The sequence below is a fragment of the Thalassophryne amazonica genome, chromosome 7, assembly GCF_902500255.1.
Source record: "Thalassophryne amazonica chromosome 7, fThaAma1.1, whole genome shotgun sequence".
Classification (NCBI taxonomy): Eukaryota; Metazoa; Chordata; class Actinopteri; order Batrachoidiformes; family Batrachoididae; genus Thalassophryne; species Thalassophryne amazonica.
Window position 1 is genome coordinate 111,658,450 of NC_047109.1, and position 24,890 is coordinate 111,683,339.

Below are 24,890 nucleotides of genomic sequence, written 5' to 3' on the forward strand. Positions count from 1 at the left end.
GTGTGTAGTAGTCATTGTTTAACTGAAAACAAGAAACAGGTTTAAAAGTAATTGCACTTATCCTACGGTCACATTGCCTACAAGCAACAAAGGAAATTGTGACAGGGCCAGCAGGAGGCACGGTGCAGTTGAAGTCAGTAAACCTCACTCCCCAACACCAAAAGACACTCTAGCAACTGAAACTGAAATCCATGGGTTTAACCTCATGGTTAGAGTAGCTGCTTCCCATCTTTCAGATTGTGAGTTCACACCCTGAGGTGGGAAGCACAACACAGGATAAACAAAGCAACGTTTTCAATCACAATGAGTGTTTTGCAGGAGGAGACAACAGTTGCTCTGCCACCAGCTTAAACGGGGCCAAAACAGATCAGACGTCTATTTTATTCAAATGCTGTGATGCGACACACTGACTGCCAATCAGCTGACTGTTCAAGCAAACAAAATAATCCAAGATGGCTTTATTTCTGTATAAATCTGTTTATCATATATTTTGTAATGATTAGAGAGAAATAAATGCTTCTCAAGCCAAAAGGTTTTTAGAACCAGATAAGACCTCTGAGTGATATTTTACAGAGCCGTTAGCATGTACACCCATCAAACAACAAAGCCAACTGCTTGTCACTGTGACAAACATTTGGCTTTGTTGTTTGATGGATGTTCCTGAATCCGACCCCTTGTCCACGTCATAACATGTACATGGGTTACGAATCAAGTAGGGGATCGTTTGTTGGGGTGAAATATGGTGGGGACCTTGTGTGCCCTGTGGCTGCTACTGTAACCATGAAGGCCTAACAGGAACCCTGAACATGAGAAGGGTAACGGGGCTCTGGTGAAACAAGGAGTCTTCAATGGCAGAACAGGCAGAGGTGATTGCTTGTAAGCCAACGGCAGTGAAGGTGGAAGTAGATCCTCAGACGCCAGTTGTCTGGGATTTCCCAGCCATTGCACCAGGCTAAGGATCTATCAAGGACTTTGTGTCAGTGTAGTAGGGAAGCTTGAATCTTCAACTGGACTGGGTTGCTTGACACGACAAGCAACTCAGTCCAGTCGAAGATTCAAGCTTCTCTACTATGGAAACCACCTGGACAACTGAGAGCCTTCACAGAAACTTTGTGTCAGTGTGCAACTGTGACGGAGCCCAGGAGTCACTGTGTATATAGTAGTCAACAGGCCTCTGTGGCCACTCAGGCCAGAGCCAGGGATTTTGGCTGACTAGTCAGAGCATCGGCCTTCCAAGCCGGAGATCATGAGCTCACGCCCGAGGGGAGTGAATGGGAGGAGTCAAAACAAAACCATGCAGAGCAAGCCGCTATACAACATTCCCACATTAAACAGATGCACAGGTGTCTCTGGATCAATCCTGGATGTAAATATCCCATCCGGGAATTGATTAAGAGACAATCTTCCTCACCACCAAGGGATTGCCATGACAGATGTTCCACTTGGAAAATGTTGTTCAGTTCTTTAGCTGGACTGTTTTTAATTTGGGGGTGACCACAGTGCATCCTGGATGGATCCACATGTTGATTTGGCACAGATGGAGTTTGTACTCCAAATGGACATGGCGACTGGAGCACAGGTAGCACTGATTCCAGGACTTGGAAGGTATTCCCTTCTTGAAATATTTATTTTGACAAAAATCATTCTGCTACTAACCTATAAAATTGTTCAGACTATCACCTCCCTACGTAGCTGACCTAATTAAACCCTACTCACCGGCCCAGGCTTTGGCATTCTCAAAGTACAGGACTACTTTGTGTCCCTAGAGTGAATAAAAAGTTTGTGTGTCACAGAGCTTTCTCTTATCGTGCCCCTGTTCTGTGGAATGATCTCCCTGCATCAATAAAACAGATTCTGTGGAGACTTTCAAGTCCAGACTTAAGACGCACTTATTTTCACTTTTGTATGGCTAGCATACTGGCATAGTATGTTTTTATGCTTTTCACTCTTTTTATTAATTTTATTAGGAAGCAGAGTGGGCCGTGGCCTCAAGTTTATCTAAATCCTGGGTCTTTTAGTGAAGCTTAGGGCTAGTGGCCGGCGATCACCTTAGTATTTCCTGTTGTTTAATGCTGACAAATTATACTGTATTTCTTGTCTTTCTGATGCCTGATCCTGTTTTTTCTGTTTAAGGTGCAGCTCCATCCAGAGATGGGTGTGGTATTTGTGCTGGAGACCCTCCTGTCCTGTGCACCAACAGCATTTTCTGTATATTCATTTGTGAATTGTTTTGTAATTTGTGTCTGTAGCATGGCCCAAGCAGAGGGCCACCCCTTTGAGTCTGGTCTGCTTGAGGTTTCTTCCTCAGAGGGAGTTTTTCCCTTACCACTGTTGCTCTAGGGTTTGGCAAGGTTAGACCTTACTTGTGTGAAGCGCCTTGAGGCAACCTTGTTGTGATTTGGTGCTATATAAATGAAGATAAATTGAAAAATTGAAACTGAAATTAAATTGATAACCTTTTCATGACAAGGTTTGCCACTGCACACTCTATACAAGTCATGAAATTAAAAACCCCACAAACATAAACCAACTCCAAATAATACAGGAGGTTTATTTGAGTAGGTTGTACACAAAACATTTATTTTAAGAACATATTATGTAGCTCAAGGCCATTTAGAGAGCACATACCACTGCCAGTCTCCAATAGTTTTCCGTTTATTGTCCTTAACTGAACTGAAGTGCAGATGGGGGAGTGTTTTCACCAAAAAAACAAATATCAATGTAATCAGTAGGGGATACTATAAACAGCAGCAGAAAACATGGAGGGTAGCACTCCTTGGGAGGAAAGCAATGACATAAGATTGTAAGAAGTGCTTCCCTCTGTGTTTTCTGCTGCACATCATTTAATGTGAGCACCGCTTTCATGCACACATGACTATAAACATATCGCCTAAAAATAATCCTGGAGCACTGCATTGACTCAAAGATTACATGTGCACCAAATTTCATTAAACTCTGTTCCTGTGTTTTTGAGACACCCTGATAAACAGACAAACTGGGCTAAAAACATCATGTCCTTGGCAGAAGTAAGATAATTAAAGACATCATTGCATTTTCCAAGACAGTTCGGTTGAAGATTTTACACATTCAGCAACATCCAATTTTCTGCCGCTGCCGCACATTTTTGCTAAGTTCTGTGAATAAATAAAACAAAAAAACAAACAATTAGTATTCAAGAATTTATAGACTGGGGGGTGGGGGTGGGGGAACAGACGCGTGGCAGAGGCTTACACTAGCGGCTCGGACGATGCTGGTTGGAGACTGGAGGGCGGCGAGGTCAGTTAGGATTTTCTTTAAATCACTGTTACATGGATTTTCTGAAACGGAGGTGATTTAAGCACAGTTCTGTCAGTAACGTGTCACAAATATTTTAACTTTGCAGCATTCAGTGGGTGCACGTGTTTACCTGGTTCAGGTGGTGGTTGTGGCTTCAGCTGGAGATATGGATGTTCCAACAACTCGCCAATCGATATCCTCTCTTTGGGATTCCGCACCAAGCATTTCTGGAAAATTGAGGAACAACCACATGCATATTGAATAATAAAACCAAGCAGTGGGGTTTTCTTTCTTTGTTTAGTTGTAAACAGTCACCTTCAATACATCCAGCAAGTCCTTCTCTGAAATGTCAGGAAATTCAATCTCATGGGAAGGGTTGAGGATGGCATGCAGTTTGGTAATCTGATTGGTGATGCTTTGGAATGGAGTCTTCCCATAGGTCATACAGTACAGGATACACCCAAGGGACCACACATCACCTTTGGGACTGATCTAGAGAACAAAGTGTGAGAAAAGCAAGAAAAATATGCAGCTTTTATGCGCATACCAACTCTTTTGTAAACACAAACCAGCTCTTCACTTGCCGAACTGACTGAATACCTTTGAGCGTGCTTTTCCTGTCTGGGATGAAGTGTCTTTGATGGCTTCAGGAGGCATATAATTCAGAGTTCCTACCTGTATTGGGAAAACAAAGATGTACTGTAGACATGAAGTGGACTGAGTAGAGCTCAGACTGAATTTGTTGCAACCTCACACGGAAAATGATTTCCAGTATCCAAAATGCAATGTGTTCCCTCTTTTTAAAGTCACATGTACAAGGTATATAGTAGTCCCTGCCATCTAATGCAGGCACTTTTTTTTTTTTAACTTCATTCCATCCAATCACCCCGGCTAAATGTTAAGGACTTGTCACTGACACGAATCTTACTTGTGAATCCTTCATAATGCTCGTCACATCTGGCTGGATTTGGTTTGCGATGCCAAAGTCGATTAGCTTCAGGGAAGCATTGACTATAACAAAATTAGCTGGCTTTAAGTCACTGTGGACAATCCCTGCACAGAAAATGGTCACACAATGAAAATCAGTTTGACTAACAAAAGTTTAGATCACAAAATTAGAACACTGGCAACAATACAGAACCGTGTTTGTGGATGGTCTGGACGGCTTCCAGCATGTTCTTCCAGTAGAACTTCCTCTCCAGCGGATTCACAGTCTTGCGGTTTCGAAGCCAAGTGTTCAAGTCCAGGTTCCCACACTCCATCAGCATGTAGATGTAGCTGTTGGTTATTTCACTGAAAAGACACCAGGACACGTGGTGGAGGTGGGGAGAAAATTTAGAAAAGAGAAAAAAAAAAGAGAAAAAAAAAATCAGAGTTAAAAGTAACCTTGAAATACTGGCATCACTTTAATACTCAGCATACTTTATCTGCATCGCTGCTGAATTTTTATTTATTTATCAATTTTTGTTAATGGCCAATAAATCTCCCTCTACATTCTTGTCATTTCTTTAAAAAGTAATTTATTGTGTGGCTTACAGCTTTGGCCATTTTTCCCCCTCCCCAAACATTTAATGTACTCACTAGTCATAAAGTTTGATAATCTGGTCACTGTACTGCTGCAGGTGATTCAGGTGTTCAATCTCATTTTTGTAACTTTCGACTGTCTGAGCGTCAGCCTCTTCAAGGTCCACGTATTTCACAGCAAACAGCTGCTTCTTGTGGTCGAGGACCTGGTAGACCTAGTGAAAACAAACAACAACATTGATGCTATAGTTAAAACAAAGGGGGGAAAAAAAACCTAAAACAAGAGGTTGGAAAATCAAATTATGATTTTTGGATCATACAAATTAACCGGGGATGTATCACCTTGCTGGATCCTCCACGTCCAATCTTTTTTAGAATAAAGAACTGCTTGCCCTTAATGGTGATGGATTCATTTGACAAGGTGGGAAACGACGCCTAAAATGTGATTCGGAACAAAAATCAGGTGATTACATTGTAACGTGTCTGATTAACTTTAACAAGTGCCCTTTACAGTATGGTCATCAACAAAATCATTGCCTGTCACCGTGAAAATGACAATGGTAGGTCCTCGGCAATAAGCTATGTACTATATTTGTTTAAAGCATTTATTAAAATTCATATTAGTTGCAAGAAGCAGGGATTAAAGCCAAAAAAAACAAACAAAAAATTTCACATCACAGCCAAATCATAAGCAGTTCACCATCTACCTTTTTATAGAAACTCTTGTGTTTGCATCCTAGAGTTGAAGGTAAATCAAAGTGGAGACAGCCAAGGAAACAGCAAATTGTTCTCTCGCTGAACATGATTATATTTCACTCACTAACCATTGCTGCTCTTTTCTAATGTTATAGAAAGACTTTCATCTGCAGATTATTTAAATACTTCAGGATAAACACATTTAAGGGGACGGCATTTCTTTCATTTCACCAGTTAAAATCTGTGAACCTTTGTCAGCAAGGGTTCTGGGGTCTGCTTAAGGTCCAAGAAAATTTGGGGTTTTTGATGCCCAGGGATGCATTCTGTGTGTGTGTTTTTTAAATGACAATTTTCTTACCTTTTCACCCCTCAGTTTAGTTGTACTGCTTAATGTGTGTTTATTTGTATTTTCTTTGCACATTTTCACCTTTTCTTTGCCTTTAACCAAAATTTATATCGCAACCTACATGTTGTTATTAGGGTTAAGGTTGTTGTTTCGTAAGATTACTAACCACAAGAGCATAGCCAGTTTCATAATTTTGGCTTCCCTCATCCTAATGGACCTGATTTTAAATCTAGAACCTAAACAGAGCCAGTAATGCCCGAGCTTAGACATTACAAGTACATTACAAAAAAGATACTACTTCACATTCCACTTTATTTATGCATAACATTTAAATTAAGTAAATTTATTTTATATGGCTCATCAACTAAACTTAGTGCAGAACTATCATAAAACTTAGGCCTTGATAAATACAGATTAAACACTTTAGTTGTTAAAATTATTATTAGTAGTAGTAGTATGAAAAATGCATTCAAAAGTAGACCGTTAATCAAGGGGTGTTGGGGGGGGGGGGGGGGGGGGGGGGGGAAATGCCCTTCACAACATCCTCTTTTGGTCTGGATTCGCTCCTGGTTTCCTGTCTCTGAGCAGGAACAATCATGACCTGATTGAGCAGTAACAAGGTTTTATGAGCATATCATGCCATCCTCAGAAAGAGATTTTAGGTGTATTTTGTGTGTGTGTGTGGGGGGGGGTGTTACTGTTTGTTATTAATTGCAGCCCTGTTTTTAGTTTAACCATCAGCAAGGATAGTCACAGAGACACTCAGAGCAGACTGAAAGAAAAGTTTCAAATAATGTTTGTAAAACTCTTATGTGTTTTACAAACACTTTTATGTGTGGCTATCTAGCATTTCTGAAAGTGGATGACTGCATGTACACTGGGGGCATGGAAAGGAAACTGGCCACCCTACCTCATCATGGTGTGGCCCTACTAGCACCCCAAAGCTCTGATAAAAAAAAAAAAAAAAAAGGGGGGGGGGGGGGGAGAAGCATGAGCCTTACCCTTTACCATTACTTTTTATATCAATGGCATAAAAACATATTAAATAATAAATTAATTAATGAAATAATAATGTAATTTACCAAAGCATATCTGGGATAATGTTCATCAAATGTAATTATAATGGCAGCAATTGAACTAAATCTTATTTTACCTTCCAGTGATTCAACTAATGCTAATCACCAACAGCCAGGTATTGCAATTTTGTAAATATCATCTATTGTATCATCTATTGCCCTGGGGAAGACCCAGGACACGCTGGAGGGACTACATCTACTCGGCTGCTTGGGAACACCTTGGGGTTCCCCCGGAGGAGCTCGGGAGGTGTGTGTGGATCGGGAGGTCTGGGCGGCTTTGCTTGAGCTGCTGCCCCCGCGACCCGACTCCGGATAAAGCGGGAGAAAATGGATGGATGGATCATCTATTGTAGTTTGGCATTGTCAGGTTGATGAGACACATCAAGGATATTGGTAACACGGGGGTGGTGGGTTGCAGTGTCAGTATCCACATTACAATGATGGCAAAACTACAGCATGAATACTGCGTACCTGTGGGGCCTGGGTACATGACGCTTGGGTTAAAGGTGTGACGGGCTGCTGTGTGGGCCCAGCTCTGTGTGCTGCTGCTGCAGAGTTAGGACTGTTCAGGGTATCTGCTCACAAAACAAGAACAAAAAAAAATAAATAAATGAAGAACTGATAAAATATACCTGTGTATATAAAACTAATTCCACAGAGTTCAGTTTCAGTCTACTTTCATCTCAACAGAAATATTTTGAAGTCAAAACTATAGCAGGCATACTTTTTAAATTCTCATCTTTACATAACATTTTCCTCCACCAAGAGACATCAAAATAACACCTGAGAGCACAGAGGTTTCTGAAGGTGTTCGGAGTCTTGCAGACTGTAGGGGGGTTGGCCTGGATGCAGAGGGATGGATGGAGTGGGGAAAGACTCCAGCACCCGAGGAACAGGCGTCTTATGCTTATCCTAGGTCAAAAGTGACATAAAATGATGTCAAAATGAGAATCTGCTCCATTTTCAAAGATCTATACTAAAAAAATACACTTTTTTTTTTTTTTTAAAGTTGTTCCCATTTGCACAGGATCACCACAAGTTTGGTTTATTTTAATGCCATATGACAACTCCAGAACCTGATGTGCAAGTTTTTGATGGTGGGCAGAAACCGCTGTACTGGGAGTAAACCCATGCAGACCCAGAGAGTGCACGTAAACTCTACACAGGAAGAAAACTGGGCATTAGCAGATTTGAATCCAGGACCTTCTTGCTGTGAAACAAGAGTGCGAGCCACTAACACCATACGAAAGAAAATTCAGCTAAATCTCATTAATCATGTTAAATATATAGATTTTTTTCCCCTCATACATATCAATTCTGAACATCTGAAACATTTTCGGTACAATTTATCTGTACTGTCAATTTAAATGGTAAATGGACTGCATTTATATAGCGCTTTTCCATCTGCATTAGACGCTCAAAGCGCTTTACAATTATGCCTCACATTCACCCCAATGTGCAGGTGCTGCCACACTGCTCACTACACACTGGGAGCAATAGGGGATTAAAGACCTTGCCCAAGGGCCCTTAGTGATTTTCCAGTGAGGCTGGGATTTAAACCGAGGATCTTCTGGTCTCACGCCCAACACCTTAACCACTAGACCATCACCTCCCCAAATTACACAAAAAGCTTTTACAAATCTTCAGTTGAAATGTCAGCAAAATATATTTGATCAAAACGTTGAGGCAATAACACAACTTGCTAACTCCCATGATGCGCATTGTTTGCCCAGTTGTCACTTAGGTCTTCATTTACAGTTAAACAATGCAACTTTGCAGTAATTCTCTCAGTTTTGAACTGAGACCCATTACAAGTGGTTAGTTGGGTACATTTTTAAGTTTCTTGCCAGTTAATTGAATGGCATTTTCCTTGCAATGTACAAAAATAAATAATAAAATGAACAGACCTCTGGAAAAACATATCGGCTACTGAGAGCCGGCGCCTTCCACACTGAGTGTGGCTCCTTGCTGGCAGGTTTAGGCTGCTCCACAGCCTGACTCACAGAGACGACAGGCGGCACCTGAAAGGTCATAGTTCCCCTCACAAGTCGCTGCACTGACTGGAAGATGAGCCGGAAGCTCTAATGAAAGATTGTCGGAATTAAAGAACTTTATCAGCAGTTCTTGGAACTTTACAACAAATGACTCAACCTACCTATGGAGTCTTCGCTTTCCTTTGTGGGCACTAACTGTTTTTCGCCAGCTTTAAGGTTATGTATAGCCACATCCAGAAGCTCAGATGGTCTTGCATTTAATGCCTGGGCTTTCTGCAGTATGGACATTGCTTTCATCACATTACCTTAAAAACAGGAAAAAGAAAAAAAAAAAATAGAGTTTGTACATTTGTGCAATTTTACATTTAAATCACTTTTAAAATAGGTTAGTTAAACACAAGTGGAGTTATAAATGAAAACTGTCTTCTTGGAGTGTGTTATAGGGCACTGCAGTCTCGTTTGAACCCTGCATTATATCACGGATTTGACCACTTACAGGGACCTCCGCTCTGCTGCGCAATATATACACAGTAATACCTTCACATGGATAAATGGTGTACTGTTTTGTTTTGGCTGCAATCACTGAAGCAGTCGTGAAAAGTATTTTAGTTTCCAGTGGAGAAGAAAAGGTGAGGCAGATGGGAGACGTTGTGTCGGTAAGTGTTAGCCTACACAGCTAACCAGAGTAGCTCGTTCTCTTACCTGCAAAACCGCCTCGACATGTTTGTGCTCCGGATCATAAACAAAATGCAACACATGTCCACTTTCCACTGCATTGTCACTTTTCTTTGCATTTTTACTTTGTTTGCATGTAATTTGCCCAAAACCCCATTGAAAATGCCGTGTTGGTACCCCGGAAGTAGAGAAATTACATCATATTGCGTCATATCTTACCCCTTTAGCACCTGCCCTCAAACGAGACTGCAGTGCCCAATTACATGCAGTACAACATCTTACCTTGACACACTTCAAACTGTGCATGTGCTATATGAACAAAAGCAAAGTTCTTGCAGTTGGATCGGGCGACTATGAAGTGATCTTGTGCTTCATCTGGGTCTTCGATTCTACAGAAGAAATAAATACTATAATGATGCATTTTGGCTACAACAGCCTTTATCACAGTTAGAGTTTTGTGGATATGTGGCACTAATACAACTTCTCACAACCATTTGTGATATCATACACATCATTACTTCTAGCACACTGTGCACATAGAGTCATAGTGTTGCCACACATACAACCCCTGGCAATAATTATGGAATCACCGGCCTCGGAGGATGTTCATTCAGTTTAATTTTGTAGAAAAAAGCAGATCATAGACATGACACAAAAGTAAAGTCATATCAAATGGCAACTTTCTGGCTTTAAGAAACACTATAAGAAATCAGGAAAAAAAATAATGGCATTCAGTAACGTTACTTTTTTAGACCAAGCAGAAGAAAAAAATATGGAATCACTCAATTCTGAGGAAAAAATTATGGAATCACCCTGTAAATTTTCATCCCCAAAACTAACACCTGCATCAAATCAGATCTGCTTGTTAGTCTGCATCTAAAAAGGAGTGATCACACCTTGGAGAGCTGTTGCACCAAGTGGACTGACATGAATCATGGCTCCAACACGAGTGATGTCAATTGCAACAAGGGAGAGGATTATCATACTCTTAAAAGAGGGTAAATCATCACGCAATGTTGCAAAAGATGTTGGTTGTTCACAGTCAGCTGTGTCTAAACTCTGGACCAAATACAACAACATGGGAAGGTTGTTAAAGGCAACATACTGGTAGACCAAGGAAGACATCAAAGCGTCAAGACAGAAAACTTAAAGCAATATGTCTCAAAAATTGAAAAATGTACAACAAAACAAATGAGGAACAAATGGGAGGAAACTGGAGTCCACGTCTGTGACCGAACTGTAAGAAACCGCCTAAAGGAAATGGGATTTACATACAGAAAAGCTAAACGAAAGCCATCGTTAACACCTAAACAGAAAAAAACAAGGTTAGAATGGGCTAAGGAAAAGCAATTGTGGACTGTGGATGACTGTCATATTCAGTGATGAATCTGGAATCTGCATTGGGCAAGGTGATGATGCTGGAACTTTTGTTTGGTGCCGTTCCAAAGAGATTTATAAAGATGACTGCCTGAAGAGAACATGTAAATTTCCACAGTCATTGATGATATGGGGCTGCATGTCATGTAAAGGCACTGGGGAGATGGCTGTCATTACATCATCAATAAATGCACAAGTTTACGTTGATATTTTGGACACTTTTCTTATCCCATCAACTGAAAGGATGTTTGGGGATGATGAAATCACTTTTTCAAGATGATAATGCATCTTGCCATAGAGCAAAACTGTGAAAACATTCCTTGCAAAAAGACACATAGGGTCAAAAAATAGTCCGGATCTTAATCCAATTGAAAATCTTTGGTGGAAGTTGAAGAAAATGGTCCATGACAAGGCTCCAACCTGCAAAGCTGATCTGGCAACAGCAATCAAGAAAGTCGGAGCCAGATTGATGAAGAGTACTGTTTGTCACTCATTAAGTCCATGCCTCAGAGACTGCAAGCTGTTATAAAAGCCAGAGGTGGTGCAACAAAATACTAGTGATGTGTTGGAGCGTTCTTTTGTTTTTCATGATTCCATAATTTTTCCTCAGAATTGAGTGATTCCATATTTTTTTCCCTTCTGCTTGGTCTAAAAAAGTAACCGTTACTGACTGCCACAATTTTTTTCCTGATTTCTTATAGTGTTTCTTAAAGCCAGAAAGTTGCCATTTGAAATGACTTTAGTTTTGTGTCATGTCTGTGATCTGCTTTTTTTCTACAAATTAAACAACTGAATGAACATCCTCCGAGGCCGGTGATTCCATAATTTTGCCAGGGTTGTATAAGCATAAGAAAGAACTTTATTAATCCCGTAGTAAATTGTTTATGCACACAAACTGTACATTCATGCAACTTGCATACACACAAATTCACCTTAACACATGGAAAGTTAGGCTCATTCTTATAAGGTGTAGACAGACACATATATAAGAGTGTATTAACATGCAATCACTGTCACAACATTAGGATGACTACATGAAAGACTCGTAACCACGCAAAAGTCTAAACAGACAGCATCACCAGCTGCATACCAGAACACAGTATATTTAAATACAAGTATTGTGCTAAGTTCTTTCACATTGTAATATGTTACACAATTAGATGGTTTCTGTAAAACAGCTTTATTACATGGGATACCTTTTGATATTCAAATTTCATGTTCAACATCACCACGCACGTCAAAGCAAGACAGTCAGTTACACCATCTAATGCTCAACTCTAACATAAACAAAACCTAAAAATTAATATTTCCAATGTGTACTCACCCTTGAGTTCTGCATATCTGACCAGTATTCTGGCATAGCTTGCATTATTGCTGTACTGTCTTATTGGCAGCCTGGTGAAGACTTTTGAACAACAGTCTTTGAGCTTATTACAGAGGTTGACGTCTGTGTAAGGGCTGCCTCTCTTCTCCATATTTGTCAGATATGTCCAACATGATTCAGGTGAATTTGAACTGACCACCTGGTCAAAATTGTAGGTTACATCTGGAAGAAAGAAAGAAAGAAAAAAAAAAACAAAAAACAAAGCTATAAATGCATGAAACACAAAAGATTATTGTTCATGTAGTTCAAGCGTTACTCTAGCAGTGTTTACTAAAGTTTAATAGTACAGGCCTGGCCAGCGAGATAGAACTGCCAGGCCAGAAGCAAATATATAAGGGGCACCTGAGACATTTTGAGCCTGACCCAGAAAAATAAGGTGTGATTCTTAAACATTTGCAGTCTGAGCGACCAACATTTCTTCACAATGTGTGAGGTTTTGTCTCCACCACATACATATATACGAGGTCTGTCCATAAAGTATGGTCCTTTTTATTTTTTCAAAAACTATATGGATTTCATTCATATGTTTTACGTCAGACATGCTTGAACCCTTGTGCGCATGCGTGAGTTTTTCCACGCCTGTCGGTGACGTCATTCGCCTGTGAGCAACGCCTTGGGAAGGAGTGGTCCTGCCCCCTCGTCGGATTTTGATTTGTCTGGAAATGGCGGATGAAAAGGACTTTTTTTCCCATCTGAATTTTTCAGAAGCTGTTAGAGACTCGCACCTGGAAACCATTCGAAAAATTATCTGGCTTTTGGTGAAAATTTTACGGGCTTTACAGAGAATAAGGACTATTACTACAGGTTTAAGGACCCCTTTAAGGACGGTCGGTGCGCCGCGCTCCGAGCTGCAATGACGCGGCACAAACCACCGGATCATTTCTAAGCTGATGGCTCTGTGGATACGAGACCGTCGTGTGCTCTTCTCTGGTTATCACAAGCGCTGGACATCAGCCATTTTCTGGCAGATTTCACTTTTAACAAGAGATTTTGTTATGGAAAGTCACGTGGAGGCTTCGCGCATCACGACAGATTCGCTTTGGAAGCGAGACAAAGGAACACCTCCGTTTCGGAGTGTTAGAGGACAAGTTGGGACATGTCCAGCTCTCCACAAGTTCTCTTATACTCACTCGACTGGTAAGCACTGAAAGCCGAGATAGGCAAAAATTCTGATCGAAAAAAGTCAAAATCCGACGAGGGGGCGGGGCCACTCCTTCCCAAGGCGTGCTCACAGGCGAATGACATCACCGACAGGCGTGGAAAAACTCACGCATGCGCACGAGGGTTCAAGCATGTCTGACGTAAAAACATATGAATGAAATCCATATAGCTTTTAAAAAAAATAAAAAGGACCGTTACTTTATGGACACACCACGTATATATATATATATATATATATATATATATATAGCATCAGCAGTGTTTGCATCAGCACTGCAGCTGTGATAGCCTTTCAATAGAAGAGGTCAGAATCTGACATCTATTTCACAGATTTTGACCACTATTGACAAATTAAGTCATACAAATGAACTGCTCCTCATCACCCCACCCCCCTCCTGGAACATATTGTGCTGTAGATGTTATTCATTTTGTGAACTGCTGTCTGTGTGACACAAAAAGTCTTTGAAACTCCTCCTTAATAACACATTTCACACCTGACAACTGTACTGCCGAAGGCAAAGATCAATGGGGAAAGCAAAAGGTATAAATCTTTGTGATTCTTTAATGTGATGGACAGCGGTTTGTTAAGTCAGCTGCTGTGCAGCACCTGAATCAGGGCTGCTGTTTAGGAACCCACAGGTCACATCTGGCTTGGGCTTCCATTGTTTTGAAGTGCTTCACCGGGGTGCCTGGAGTTAAAACTTTCAAGTAAAAAGTGGGTGCACATGCACTCAGAGATCTACCAGTGATGACGGGTGTGATTCTGACAATAAATATGCAATTATATTTTGCTTATACCCAAATACATCCTTTGCAGCCATGTAGTATGTAATGGTGATAAAACTGATTGTTACTAGTCTTTAGGTATTCTTTTATACGCTCACGTGATATATCCAATCATTCCAGGACTACAGTGAATTTGAGGGACTGCTTTTCCAGAGTGTACCAGTGCACCTGTAAAACATATTTTAGAGGAAACAATATGCTGAACAATGTTTTGTCAAAACATACACTACCTTCCATTCTAGAAGAGTCTCGCATGTTGAGTAATGTAGTGCTCGAGTCTGTCAGTGCTTGGTTGTCTAAATGGCCTTGCTCTGGAGTGACAGTTTGTAGCTGGAAAGCAATAACAAAAGAAGATTTAACACGTCTTCCCTCAGCTCCCACTTCTCTCCAATTAAGAGCACTTATTAAGAACATTGACAAGTGACTCCACCTTGTGGCTTCTGATATTGCAGAACATCAGATGGACTTGATAATACTCACCTGAAGGTAAACCGAATCTCCAGGTAGAGCATTTTTCTTGGAGGAGGATAACCCAGGCATCATGCTAATGTTTGAACCAGATGTTTGTCTAGGAACAAGACAAAAACAAGTAAAAAAAAAGTCTAAAAATAAAATGTCTAAAAATAAAATGACATGTTGACCAATAATCAAAATGTTAAAAAACACAGCCCAGCTACACCATCCTGTAGATTCCAGATCCAAGTGCTCTTGGAAGACCAATAAGGTGCCTTATGTACCATTTTCAAATAAGTCAAAGCCACATCAGCAGAGATGGAGACTAGTATGATGAAAATTTCCCCATCTCTCATCTTTCAATGGAAGTCATTTTTCAATTAAAAGAAAATTACTATTTGTATCACAATCAGCCGCCCAATCTAATTACATCTACTACAGCAGCCTAAAGTAGACCCTGCTCATGAAGATCACCTGCTCCATCCAGGAGAGGTCCTCTTCAGGAGCAGGGTTGGTGATCTCTAGACTACACCAAAAAATTTCATGAATTTATCATTATTTCATGTGTTGTCTACATAAGCAAACCAAAATGACCATATTTATATATCTGCTTGCTGATGGGGTAGGGGGAGATAAAAATGCCGTGAATTGAATAATTTGCAACAAGGATGAAATCAGAAGTCTGACAGAAGTACAATTCAACAACATACTTCTTCATTAAAACACAAAAATTAAATGGGGTGGAAAAAAAACACTTGAGGAACTCCTGCAGCAAATTGACCTTGGAATTCTGGAAATGAACGAACATCGACTTCAGGATATGTTATTTCCAGTGCTTCTGACTGTAGTCAAGAATAATGTATGACATACAGTTTCACATTTAACAATGACTACACAGTTGACATTATTTGGTAAATAAACTCTTTACAGACAAACATTTTACAGACTCATTAGCAGAAAAAACATGCTGTCTTACATTATACACAGCAACTAACAATTACATTTATGTAATAAACTATTGTTTTTTTCCCTGACTTATTGCTTAGACATTTCATCTAATGCCAGAAGTAAAATATATTAAAAATAAAAATCTGTTACTGTTGCCCAATGCAACGTCTTTAAATAGACTGATTGAATCATAAATATTCAATTTACAATTACATAAAATGGAAAAAGGGAACGAATCCTCACATTTGAGAAGGTGTAACCAGAGAACACATTTTTTTCTTGATAAATTACATAAACAAGGAGCTACTGATTTTGACCCACAAAACAACCAATTACACAGAACATACATATCTACCTGGAAGAACATGCAGGAATTAATGTACCAGTTTTCTTTGCAGGCTTCCCATTAATTTCAAACATCATCATCATCATCTTTCTCTGGGATGGAGAAAGAAATTCTCCCAATCTGGAATTAAAACAGCAAAACCTACAGTTACAGTACAATCAAGACAGTTTTCAGCATAGATGTTCAGCTTTTACTTAATAGTAACTATATTCACATCAAGCAGAAAGGTTAAACTAAATACAACTTAGCAAAACTGATATGCAGATGACAGCTAACTGTATTGTTTTTCCTGTCAAATGACCAGAGTCTCAGCGCAGACACTGAATAGTCCTTTCATGGAAGGAACATCACCTTTCACCTAAATCCCTCCAAGAGAGAACTCCTGATCTTTCAAGATAAACAATCTATACATCACAAATTATTAACATAAATTTTGTCTCTCTATCATGTCAATGAGTGTGGCAAGAAATCTAGGTGTCATGATTGACCAGAACTATTCTTATCTGTTCACGTCACTTCTGTCTCCAAGGCATTTGCACTCTTTACCGTAACATAAGGAAAAATCAAGCCATACCCAACTCTATATTCCACCCAGGTCCTGTTACAGGCCATAATTATCTTTTGCCTCGATTATTGTAACACCCTTTAATGGACTTCCAGTTTGCATGGTGAGGCCCTTGCATCCAGTTTTTGATCAACCCAAAAGCGTACTTTACCCACCCCTGATCAAACACCAATGGCTACCCATTGTCACAAGCACCAAATTCAAATCGCCACTGTTTACTTGTCCGACAAAGTGACTACTGGGTCTGCTCAACTCTACTTAAATGCTCCCATAAATGCACATACTAACCCTCGGGCTGCTACACTCCCCCAAAGAGTGGCGTCTGGCACTACCGTTCCTACACTCAAGGTAGTGGTCTCCCAATGGTGGTGTCATCTACCAAATGCTATCAGACCAGACGCGTACCTCTCTACCATCAGGATGCTGTCAAAAACCCAGGTCTGCTGAAAGTACCTCCTCTTCTAACATCTCTAACAACTCTAATGCCTAACTCGCATTTACCATGCACTTCTTTTCTCTCTCTACCTTTCATTGTCTTCAATTTCACTGTTTGATATCTACTTACGTGTTTTACACCATTAGTTGGTGGTTGTTGTGTACATAAGGACAGTATTCCTAATTGATTAGATTGATTGTGATTTCTCATGTATGTCACATTGGATAAGTGTCAGCTCAGTTACTATAATGTAAAATAAAGTGAACTTGATCTCTCACCAAACCAACTGTTTTCTTGCGTCGAGATCCACACCGACCTGTGACATGGTCACCTGATGATCCAAGAGACTCTGTTCTGTTGCCGTAAGGGGAAAGATTACTAAAAGATGTTACATTGTATGAACACAAGAAAAGCTGACTTTAATACCAAGTTGCTGACTTTAATACCAAGTTGTCTTACCCTGAACCAAAACTCATGGAGAATGGCAAGTCTTCTGTCCCATCTGATATCCTGCTTACTTTTTTAAATTCAGAAGCTTTTTTGGTAGAATCATGAAAATTACTGCTGGGCAACACTGCTGAGAAAGCACAAAAATAGCAAATATCACATCAGCAGACCTCACTAACAGACAAATAATAATTGTTGAAAAGTTAGTATTGGCTACATGCTATAAAAGGTGTACTAATCATAAAAAAAATTAACCCATGTCCTTCATTTTGAACACATGCTGATACTGAGTCAGATGTCAAGACTTTTAAACTGTTGCACATCCTTTATATTAAACACATCCTCCATTTATATTAAAAAAATCAGTTGACAGTTAAATAATACCAACAGGGAAACCGAGTAAAATCTTTTTTTTTTTTATTATTTTGCTTTACTATACAACTTCATCTCTATACGCATTTACAAAATGTCATATTACTTCTTGAAGAGCAGTAGATTTTATTTTGTGACAAATTGAATTTCCTATAACAATTGAAACTATGACTATTGTCACAGCAGTACACAAGTAATCTGACGCTTTAAAATTTAAAACCTATATAGTCAGCAGTTTCTCATTTTCAGATACAGCAGCGAGCTTAAATAGAATCTTAAAAAATTACAAGTGTAACAGAGAAATGAACCTGAAATAAAATGTTTCAAGCCGTGGATATGAATCAAACTTCATTAAGGCAACATGATCCACCATAAATTGGCCAAATCAAGTCTAATATGGATATTTGGACTGGAATAAGGACCACACTTGTAATAATAACCAATGACTTTCTACACATCCGCAAACCAATCCAAAAAACAACTACATGCATATATTAGTACAGAGAGTAAATCAATGTCATATACTGACTTGGTACATTTTCTTTATCATCTGAACAGATGTCGGGTGATTTATTTATCCGTAGCTTCTGTAAGGCAGCTTCCAGAAGCTCCTTTGGTTTGGCCCCCAGTTCAAGTGCATTCTGTAATATGTGAATGCTTCTCTTTACGTTGCCTGGAAATAAAGGACAAAGCAGCCCAAGTGAAGACAAGTAATTAAATTAATACTGCTATTACTACGACTACTGACAATAATAATAATAATACTAATAATACACAAAAAAGTCAAACCTTGGGACTGCTCAAACTGTGCATGGGCAATGTGGACAAATGTGAAGTTCTGGCTGTGTGATCGTGCCACATTGAAGTTTGCTTCTGCATTTACATCTTGAATTCTATTGAGAGCAAAAACAGAGTTGGTGAAAAAGTCCCACTCGGTCATCTTCTCAAAATGTATCACAATGACTTTTATCACAGCTAAAATTTGATGGACATATAAAGATATTGAAAACAATACAAAGAAACCCAAATTGTTTTAAACTTATCAGACATTACATTCCAAACCAGGCGGCCCTGCTGTACATGTATGGGATGATATTTTCACATATATCCTACTGCATGATAGCATGGGCCCAGGCAGTTCCCTCAGCTACAAAGTGCATTGGTTCACTTTATAATCAAGCTATGAAAATTATGAACAGAAAACCTATCCGTTTTCATCACTGTCAAATTCTCAAGAAATATAATTTATTAAGTTTTGATACTTTCAGCAATTTGTGCTTTCTCAAATTATTTTTCAAATGTTACAATAATCTGGTTCCAGAATTACTCAGTACAGTTGTGCAGAGACCAAGCAGCAGTAGGACAACACACAGTGCTTAAACCACAACTGTACTATCCCCAAGTGTAGAACATCATTTGGACAGTCGGCCTTTTCTTATAAAACCTGTAAACTCTGGAACTCATTGCCCACAGAAATTAAGTCCATCAGTGAGTTTAAATTGTTCTCATCCAAACTTAAATCTTGGTTTACAATAAACCAAAACTGCACCCATGTGTGAGACTGAATGAATGAGATGGGTGAGTGATGAACTTTGAACTGCGCTGTTATTTATAGATGAAATGTTCTCATGTAAATGAATTTGTATTTAGATGATGTCTTGTTAGTGTAGAAAAGCTCAACCAGGGACAGGAGTTGAAAATTAGCAGGAGCTATACTCTGTGTGCATTGCATCAGCTGCAAGCTTTGTTTTGTAACTATGTTTGATTGCATTGCCCCTGTCAATAAATAAATAAATCAAAGGCACTTTACAGAAGGTAATATTAGATTGAATTGAATTTATTTATTTTGGCACACAAACACGACAATAACAAAAACTGATACACAAGACAATTCCACAGTGACGTGTGACCAAAAAGGGGGTGAGCAGAAGCAAAGCTTATAAACGCCCACCCCATATTATATATATTATATATATATATATATATAATATAATATATATTATATATAAATAAACCTCAAGCAGACCAGACTCTAAGGGGTGACCCTCTGCTTGGGCCATGATACAAACACATTTAACAACACAAACTCAAATCCCATTATCATAAACATATCTAGTGAACACTGTGTCTTCATCTACATAGATACCAGGGTTCTACCTAGCCCAAACTTACGTTACGGCCCGTTATGCTATAATTTTGGACCGTTACGCTTATTTTCAATACAGCATCTGTAATCAAACGTTTCTGCAGCGCGAGTCCAGTTTGAAGCATGAATCTAAGCAATGCTTCGATTCAATGGCTCGTGGCTCTTTGATTTGCTGCTCTTCAGAAGTGGTAAGTCCAATTCTTAACCCCTCTGAAAGCCATTCAAATATCATGAGTCACTTTTGTGTGGATTAAAGTCACTAACTGGGCCTCTTGTCTTGTTGCAGTCGAGAAACGAGAATCGTCCTCCGTTCCGTTGGCATAGCTTTAAACACTGCGCCGTTCTTTGCTGAGAAAGAGTCCGGTCGGTATTAATAACTTCAAAAGGAATCGCCGCTTTAAATAAAATGACACCTCTTACAAACGTTGCAATACAGACAATAAACTACAATCAACTAAAATGTTTTTTTCCCTCCAAAAATGAGACGTCCTGCATTCTTTATAAACCTGACCTGCAGCACAGCTGCAAGAGCTCAGCTCATATGTATGGAAATACATTCATGCCAATAATAATATCTGAAAGGAAATGCTTTTGAACAAAAACTAACATTTTATTTCTGTTTATGTCCAGAGATCAAGGATCCACCATGTAGAGTTATTATGTCCAGAGTTTAAGGATCCAGTAACCAATTTCATATTTATTTACTTTAAGACTCAATAAAATGTTGTTCAATTTCAATTTAATCAGCTTATAAAGCACCAAATTACAACAAAAGTCATCTCAAGGTGCCTCACACAGAACAGTTCAACATAAAAAAATTAAAATAAATAAATAAAAATAAAAAAATTCAAATACCTAATTAAAAACAGAAGTAAAAGAATAAGTCATAACAAAATAAAAACTACTCATAAGAAAAAGAATAAAAATAGGTTTTAAGTCTTGACTTAAAAATGTCCACGGACTCCGACTGCCTCACCGAGGGCCATGTACTGGCTAACCCAGAATGAGATTGCCCACTCAACAAACTTCCCCAGCCTTCTGGACATGAAGGGACTTGGGCTGTCGTACCTAGCTTTTCCCTTTGGGTACCCTAGAACGGCCAATTTTAGGTTTGAATTTTCAAAAGCTTCCCCCCCTTCCGCACCCCCCGGCCGCTTCACTCCCTCAACATTACCACTATGCTAAAATTTTATCCTAGCTAGAATCCTGGACACACACACACACACACACACAAAAAAAACTGTTTTGTGTTGTCAGTGACAACACAAAACTCATCGTACTTCATTAGATACATATCTTGAAAACATTTTTTTTTAATATTGATTTTTAAACATCGTTTGAGTTCATCCGTCAGGTTATTCCATAATCTAGGGCCACACACAGAGACACAGAAACCTTTCTTCGTCGTCCGAGCACCAGCAATATTAAAATGATACAAGCCCCGTAAATGTTATTTTCCCTCTCTCTCAGTAAAATATTCTTGAATTCTAAATTGCACTTGTTTATTTTTCACTTTGTACATTAATTGAACAGTTTTGAATGAAATCATATCATTAAGTTTTAATATTTGACATTTAATGAACAATGGGTTGGTGTGGTCTCGATAACCTGCATTATGAATTGTCCTTAATGCTCTTTTTTGAAGAATGAATAATGGTTGCAATGTAGTTTTGTAATTATTGCCCCAAACTTCAGCACAATAAGTCAAGTAGGGTGCAACCAATGAACAATACAAAGTATGTAATGCTCTGCAATCAAGAACATGCTTTACTTTAGTTAATACTGCAATACTCTTTGATACCTTCATTTGAATATGCTGAATATGCGCTTTCCAATTAATTTCTTCATCAATAATGACACCTAAAAACTTATTCTCTTTGACACGCTCTGTTTACCCCATGTATATTTAACTGAATTTGTTTGTCTCTTTTATAATTTCCAAATAACATTAATTTAGTTTTAGACAAATTTAATGATAATTTGTTAATATCAAATCATCTCTTTATCTTTATCATTTCAGTTCCTAAATCAGATAATAATTGTTGCAGATTTCCCCCTGAGCAAAACAGGTTTGTGTCATCTGCAAAGAAGACAGTTTTAACCAGATATGAGACTTTACATAAATCATTAATGTATAAAATAAATAATTTTTGGCCCAAACAGAACCGTGTGGTAACCCACAAATGATGTCCAGACATGAAGAACAGTATTCCCCGAGTTTAACAAACTGCTTTCAGTTTTGTAAGTATCTTTTAATCCAACTCTTAGCAACCCCTCTGATCTCATACAGTTTCAACTTTTGAAATAATATATTCTGATCAATTGTGTCAAAAGCCTTTCTTAAGTCAATAAATAAACCTGCAACTATTACCCTTTGGTCCACATGTTTATTAATCTCTTCTATGGAATCGAGCAATGCCAGTGTCGTGGACCTTTTTGCTCTAAAACCATACTGACTTTCATCAAGCAAGTTGTGTTGATCTATAAATTTATCCAGTCTGCTGTTGTAAAGTTTTTCCAGTATCTTTGAAAATTGTGACAATAGAGACACAGGCCTGTAGTTAGTAAAAAGATTCTTGCTACCAGATTTGAATAAAGGTATCACTTTTGCCACTTTCATACTGTTAGGAACAATCCCAGTTTGAAATGATTTGTTAAAAATATGATAATGGTTTTACGATTTCAGTAATTATTTGCTTTACTAAGGACATATGTACCTCATTATGATCCGTTGACTTTTTACTTTTACATGTACTATGTTAATAATTTCCCTTTCATTTTCTGGGCTGAGAAACGTGTGCGGATTTCTGGCGACTAATTGCTGATTTTCCCCATGTACTGTGTGGCATTTCAGCTGCCAGATCTGGCCCAACATTAGCAAAAAATTTATTGAAACTATTCGCTACTTGGCTCATGTTATATTCATCTTTGTTGTCATAAGTAAAGTATGTTGGATAGTTATTTGATTTGGGTTTATTTGCTATAATACTATTCAATATTTTCCATGATTCCTTTATATCGTTTATTTCATTTAGTATTTTTCCAAAGTATGATTTTTTACAGTTCCGCATAACAGTGGTTAGTTTATTTTTACAGTCCTTATATTTAACCTCTGCCTCTCTTGATTTACTTTTAATGAATTCTCTGTATAGCATGTTTTTCTTTTTACAAGCCTTTTGAAGACCTTTTGTTATCCATGGGTTAGCTTTATAGTTATTTTTATTATACTGTATAATTGGACAATTTTTGTTATATACTCATACATTGAGAAATATGTTTTCAAATTCAGAATATGCTAAATTCGCATCTTGCTTATTGTAAATAGGATTCCAATCCTGTAACAGTAAATCATTTTTTTAAGGCAGTAATAGCTTCTTCAGATTGCAGGTGCTTGCAATATTGTTTTTGCTCAGTACATTTTTTATTAAACTTCAAATCAGTTATAGAAAACTGTTCTCAGAAATGGTAAATCAGCAACACTGCAGAGTTAACATAATGCACACTTTTAGCACCCACTGTCTGTGTGTGTGTAATGACAACGTAAATAGCAATGTCTTCTTACCTTTACTCTACTACACGGAAAGCAGAGTACTACTACTTCAAGGTTTTTTTTTAATCCTTTAAGACCAAAAAAGAAGTAAAACCTGTGCGTGTGAGTGTGTGAGATGAACACAGACTGTGCAAGCCTTGGGGCCTGTCTAGGGACTATTTTCATCTTCAACATCAACACAAATTATTTGATATGCTTTGCCAACACTCCAAATTATAAATATTTATCATATCATAATGTCAATGCATAATGCCATATTCTACTGGTATTACAACTCTCTAAATTTTAGGAGTCATCTAATTTCAAATCCCCTCTAAATAGCCTGATGAATGTGCAAGTAAATGCGAAAGAGCAGAAAAATCTTGAATTACACCTCATCGGTCAGTTACTCACGCTGTTAGCTCTGCAAATCTGACCAACATCCTGGCATAGCTCTCATTTTGACAGTGTTTTTGCAGCGGCATATTAGAGAATGCTCTTGTGTAGTAGCCTAGAAGTTTGGTGAGATGGCTATGATCCAAGTGAGGGTTTCCTTTCTTCTCCAGGTCTAACAGGTATGAGTGGCAGGCATCAGGCGAGACAGAGTCGATGACCTGGTTAACATTGTCCGTGTCATCTGAAAGCAAACAAACAAGTGTGAGGCATCTTATTTAGCTTTAATGTTGATGAAAGGCATGGTGGTGCATAATATGTTTTATTAAAAAAAAAAAAATACCTTCATTGAGACACTTTTTAAGATTGTTGATCTTTTGACAAAGCATGGCAAGCCGCTGCTTTCTATCTGTATGCTCCTCTTCCTCCATCTGAAAAGGTTAAACAATTAAACTACTGTAAACACATACAACAAAAATAAAACGCAACACTTTTGGTTTTGCTCCCATTTTGTATGAGATGAACTCAAAGATCTAAAACTTTTTCCACATACACAATATCACCATTTCCCTCAAAATTGTTCACAAACCAGTCTAAATCTGTGATAGTGAGCACTTCTCCTTTGCTGAGATAATCCATCCCACCTCACAGGTGTGCCATATCAAGATGCTGATTAGACACCATGATTAGTGCACAGGTGTGCCTTAGACTGCTCACAATAAAAGGCCACTCTGAAAGGTGCAGTTTTATCACACAGCACAATGCCACAGATGTCGCAAGATTTGAGGGAGCGTGCAATTGGCATGCTGACAGCAGGAATGTCAACCAGAGCTGTTGCTCGTGTATTGAATGTTCATTTCTCTACCATAAGCCGTCTCCAAAGGCATTTCAGAGAATTTGGCAGTACATCCAACCAGCCTCACAACCGCAGACCACGTGTAACCACACCAGCCCAGGACA

General features: G+C 38.7%; 1 protein-coding gene across 1 annotated transcript; it reads right to left on the bottom strand.

Moving 5' to 3' along the window:
* Positions 1–2,559: 2,559 nt before the first annotated feature.
* ttk (ttk protein kinase) lies at positions 2,560–24,363 on the bottom strand. The gene is given in 27 exon segments (XM_034175365.1): positions 2,560–3,134; positions 3,232–3,317; positions 3,407–3,503; positions 3,592–3,768; positions 3,877–3,951; positions 4,205–4,329; positions 4,418–4,569; positions 4,858–5,015; positions 5,143–5,235; positions 7,390–7,480; positions 7,669–7,761; positions 7,763–7,830; positions 8,826–8,945; positions 8,947–8,999; positions 9,074–9,217; positions 9,870–9,976; positions 12,285–12,510; positions 14,526–14,625; positions 14,776–14,863; positions 16,052–16,101; positions 16,103–16,162; positions 17,322–17,397; positions 17,503–17,617; positions 18,392–18,535; positions 18,652–18,755; positions 23,952–24,174; positions 24,274–24,363. Coding segments are annotated over 27 exon segments (3,003 nt in total). The 5' UTR covers positions 24,362–24,363; the 3' UTR covers positions 2,560–3,044.
* Between the last annotated feature and the right edge of the window lie 527 nt (positions 24,364–24,890).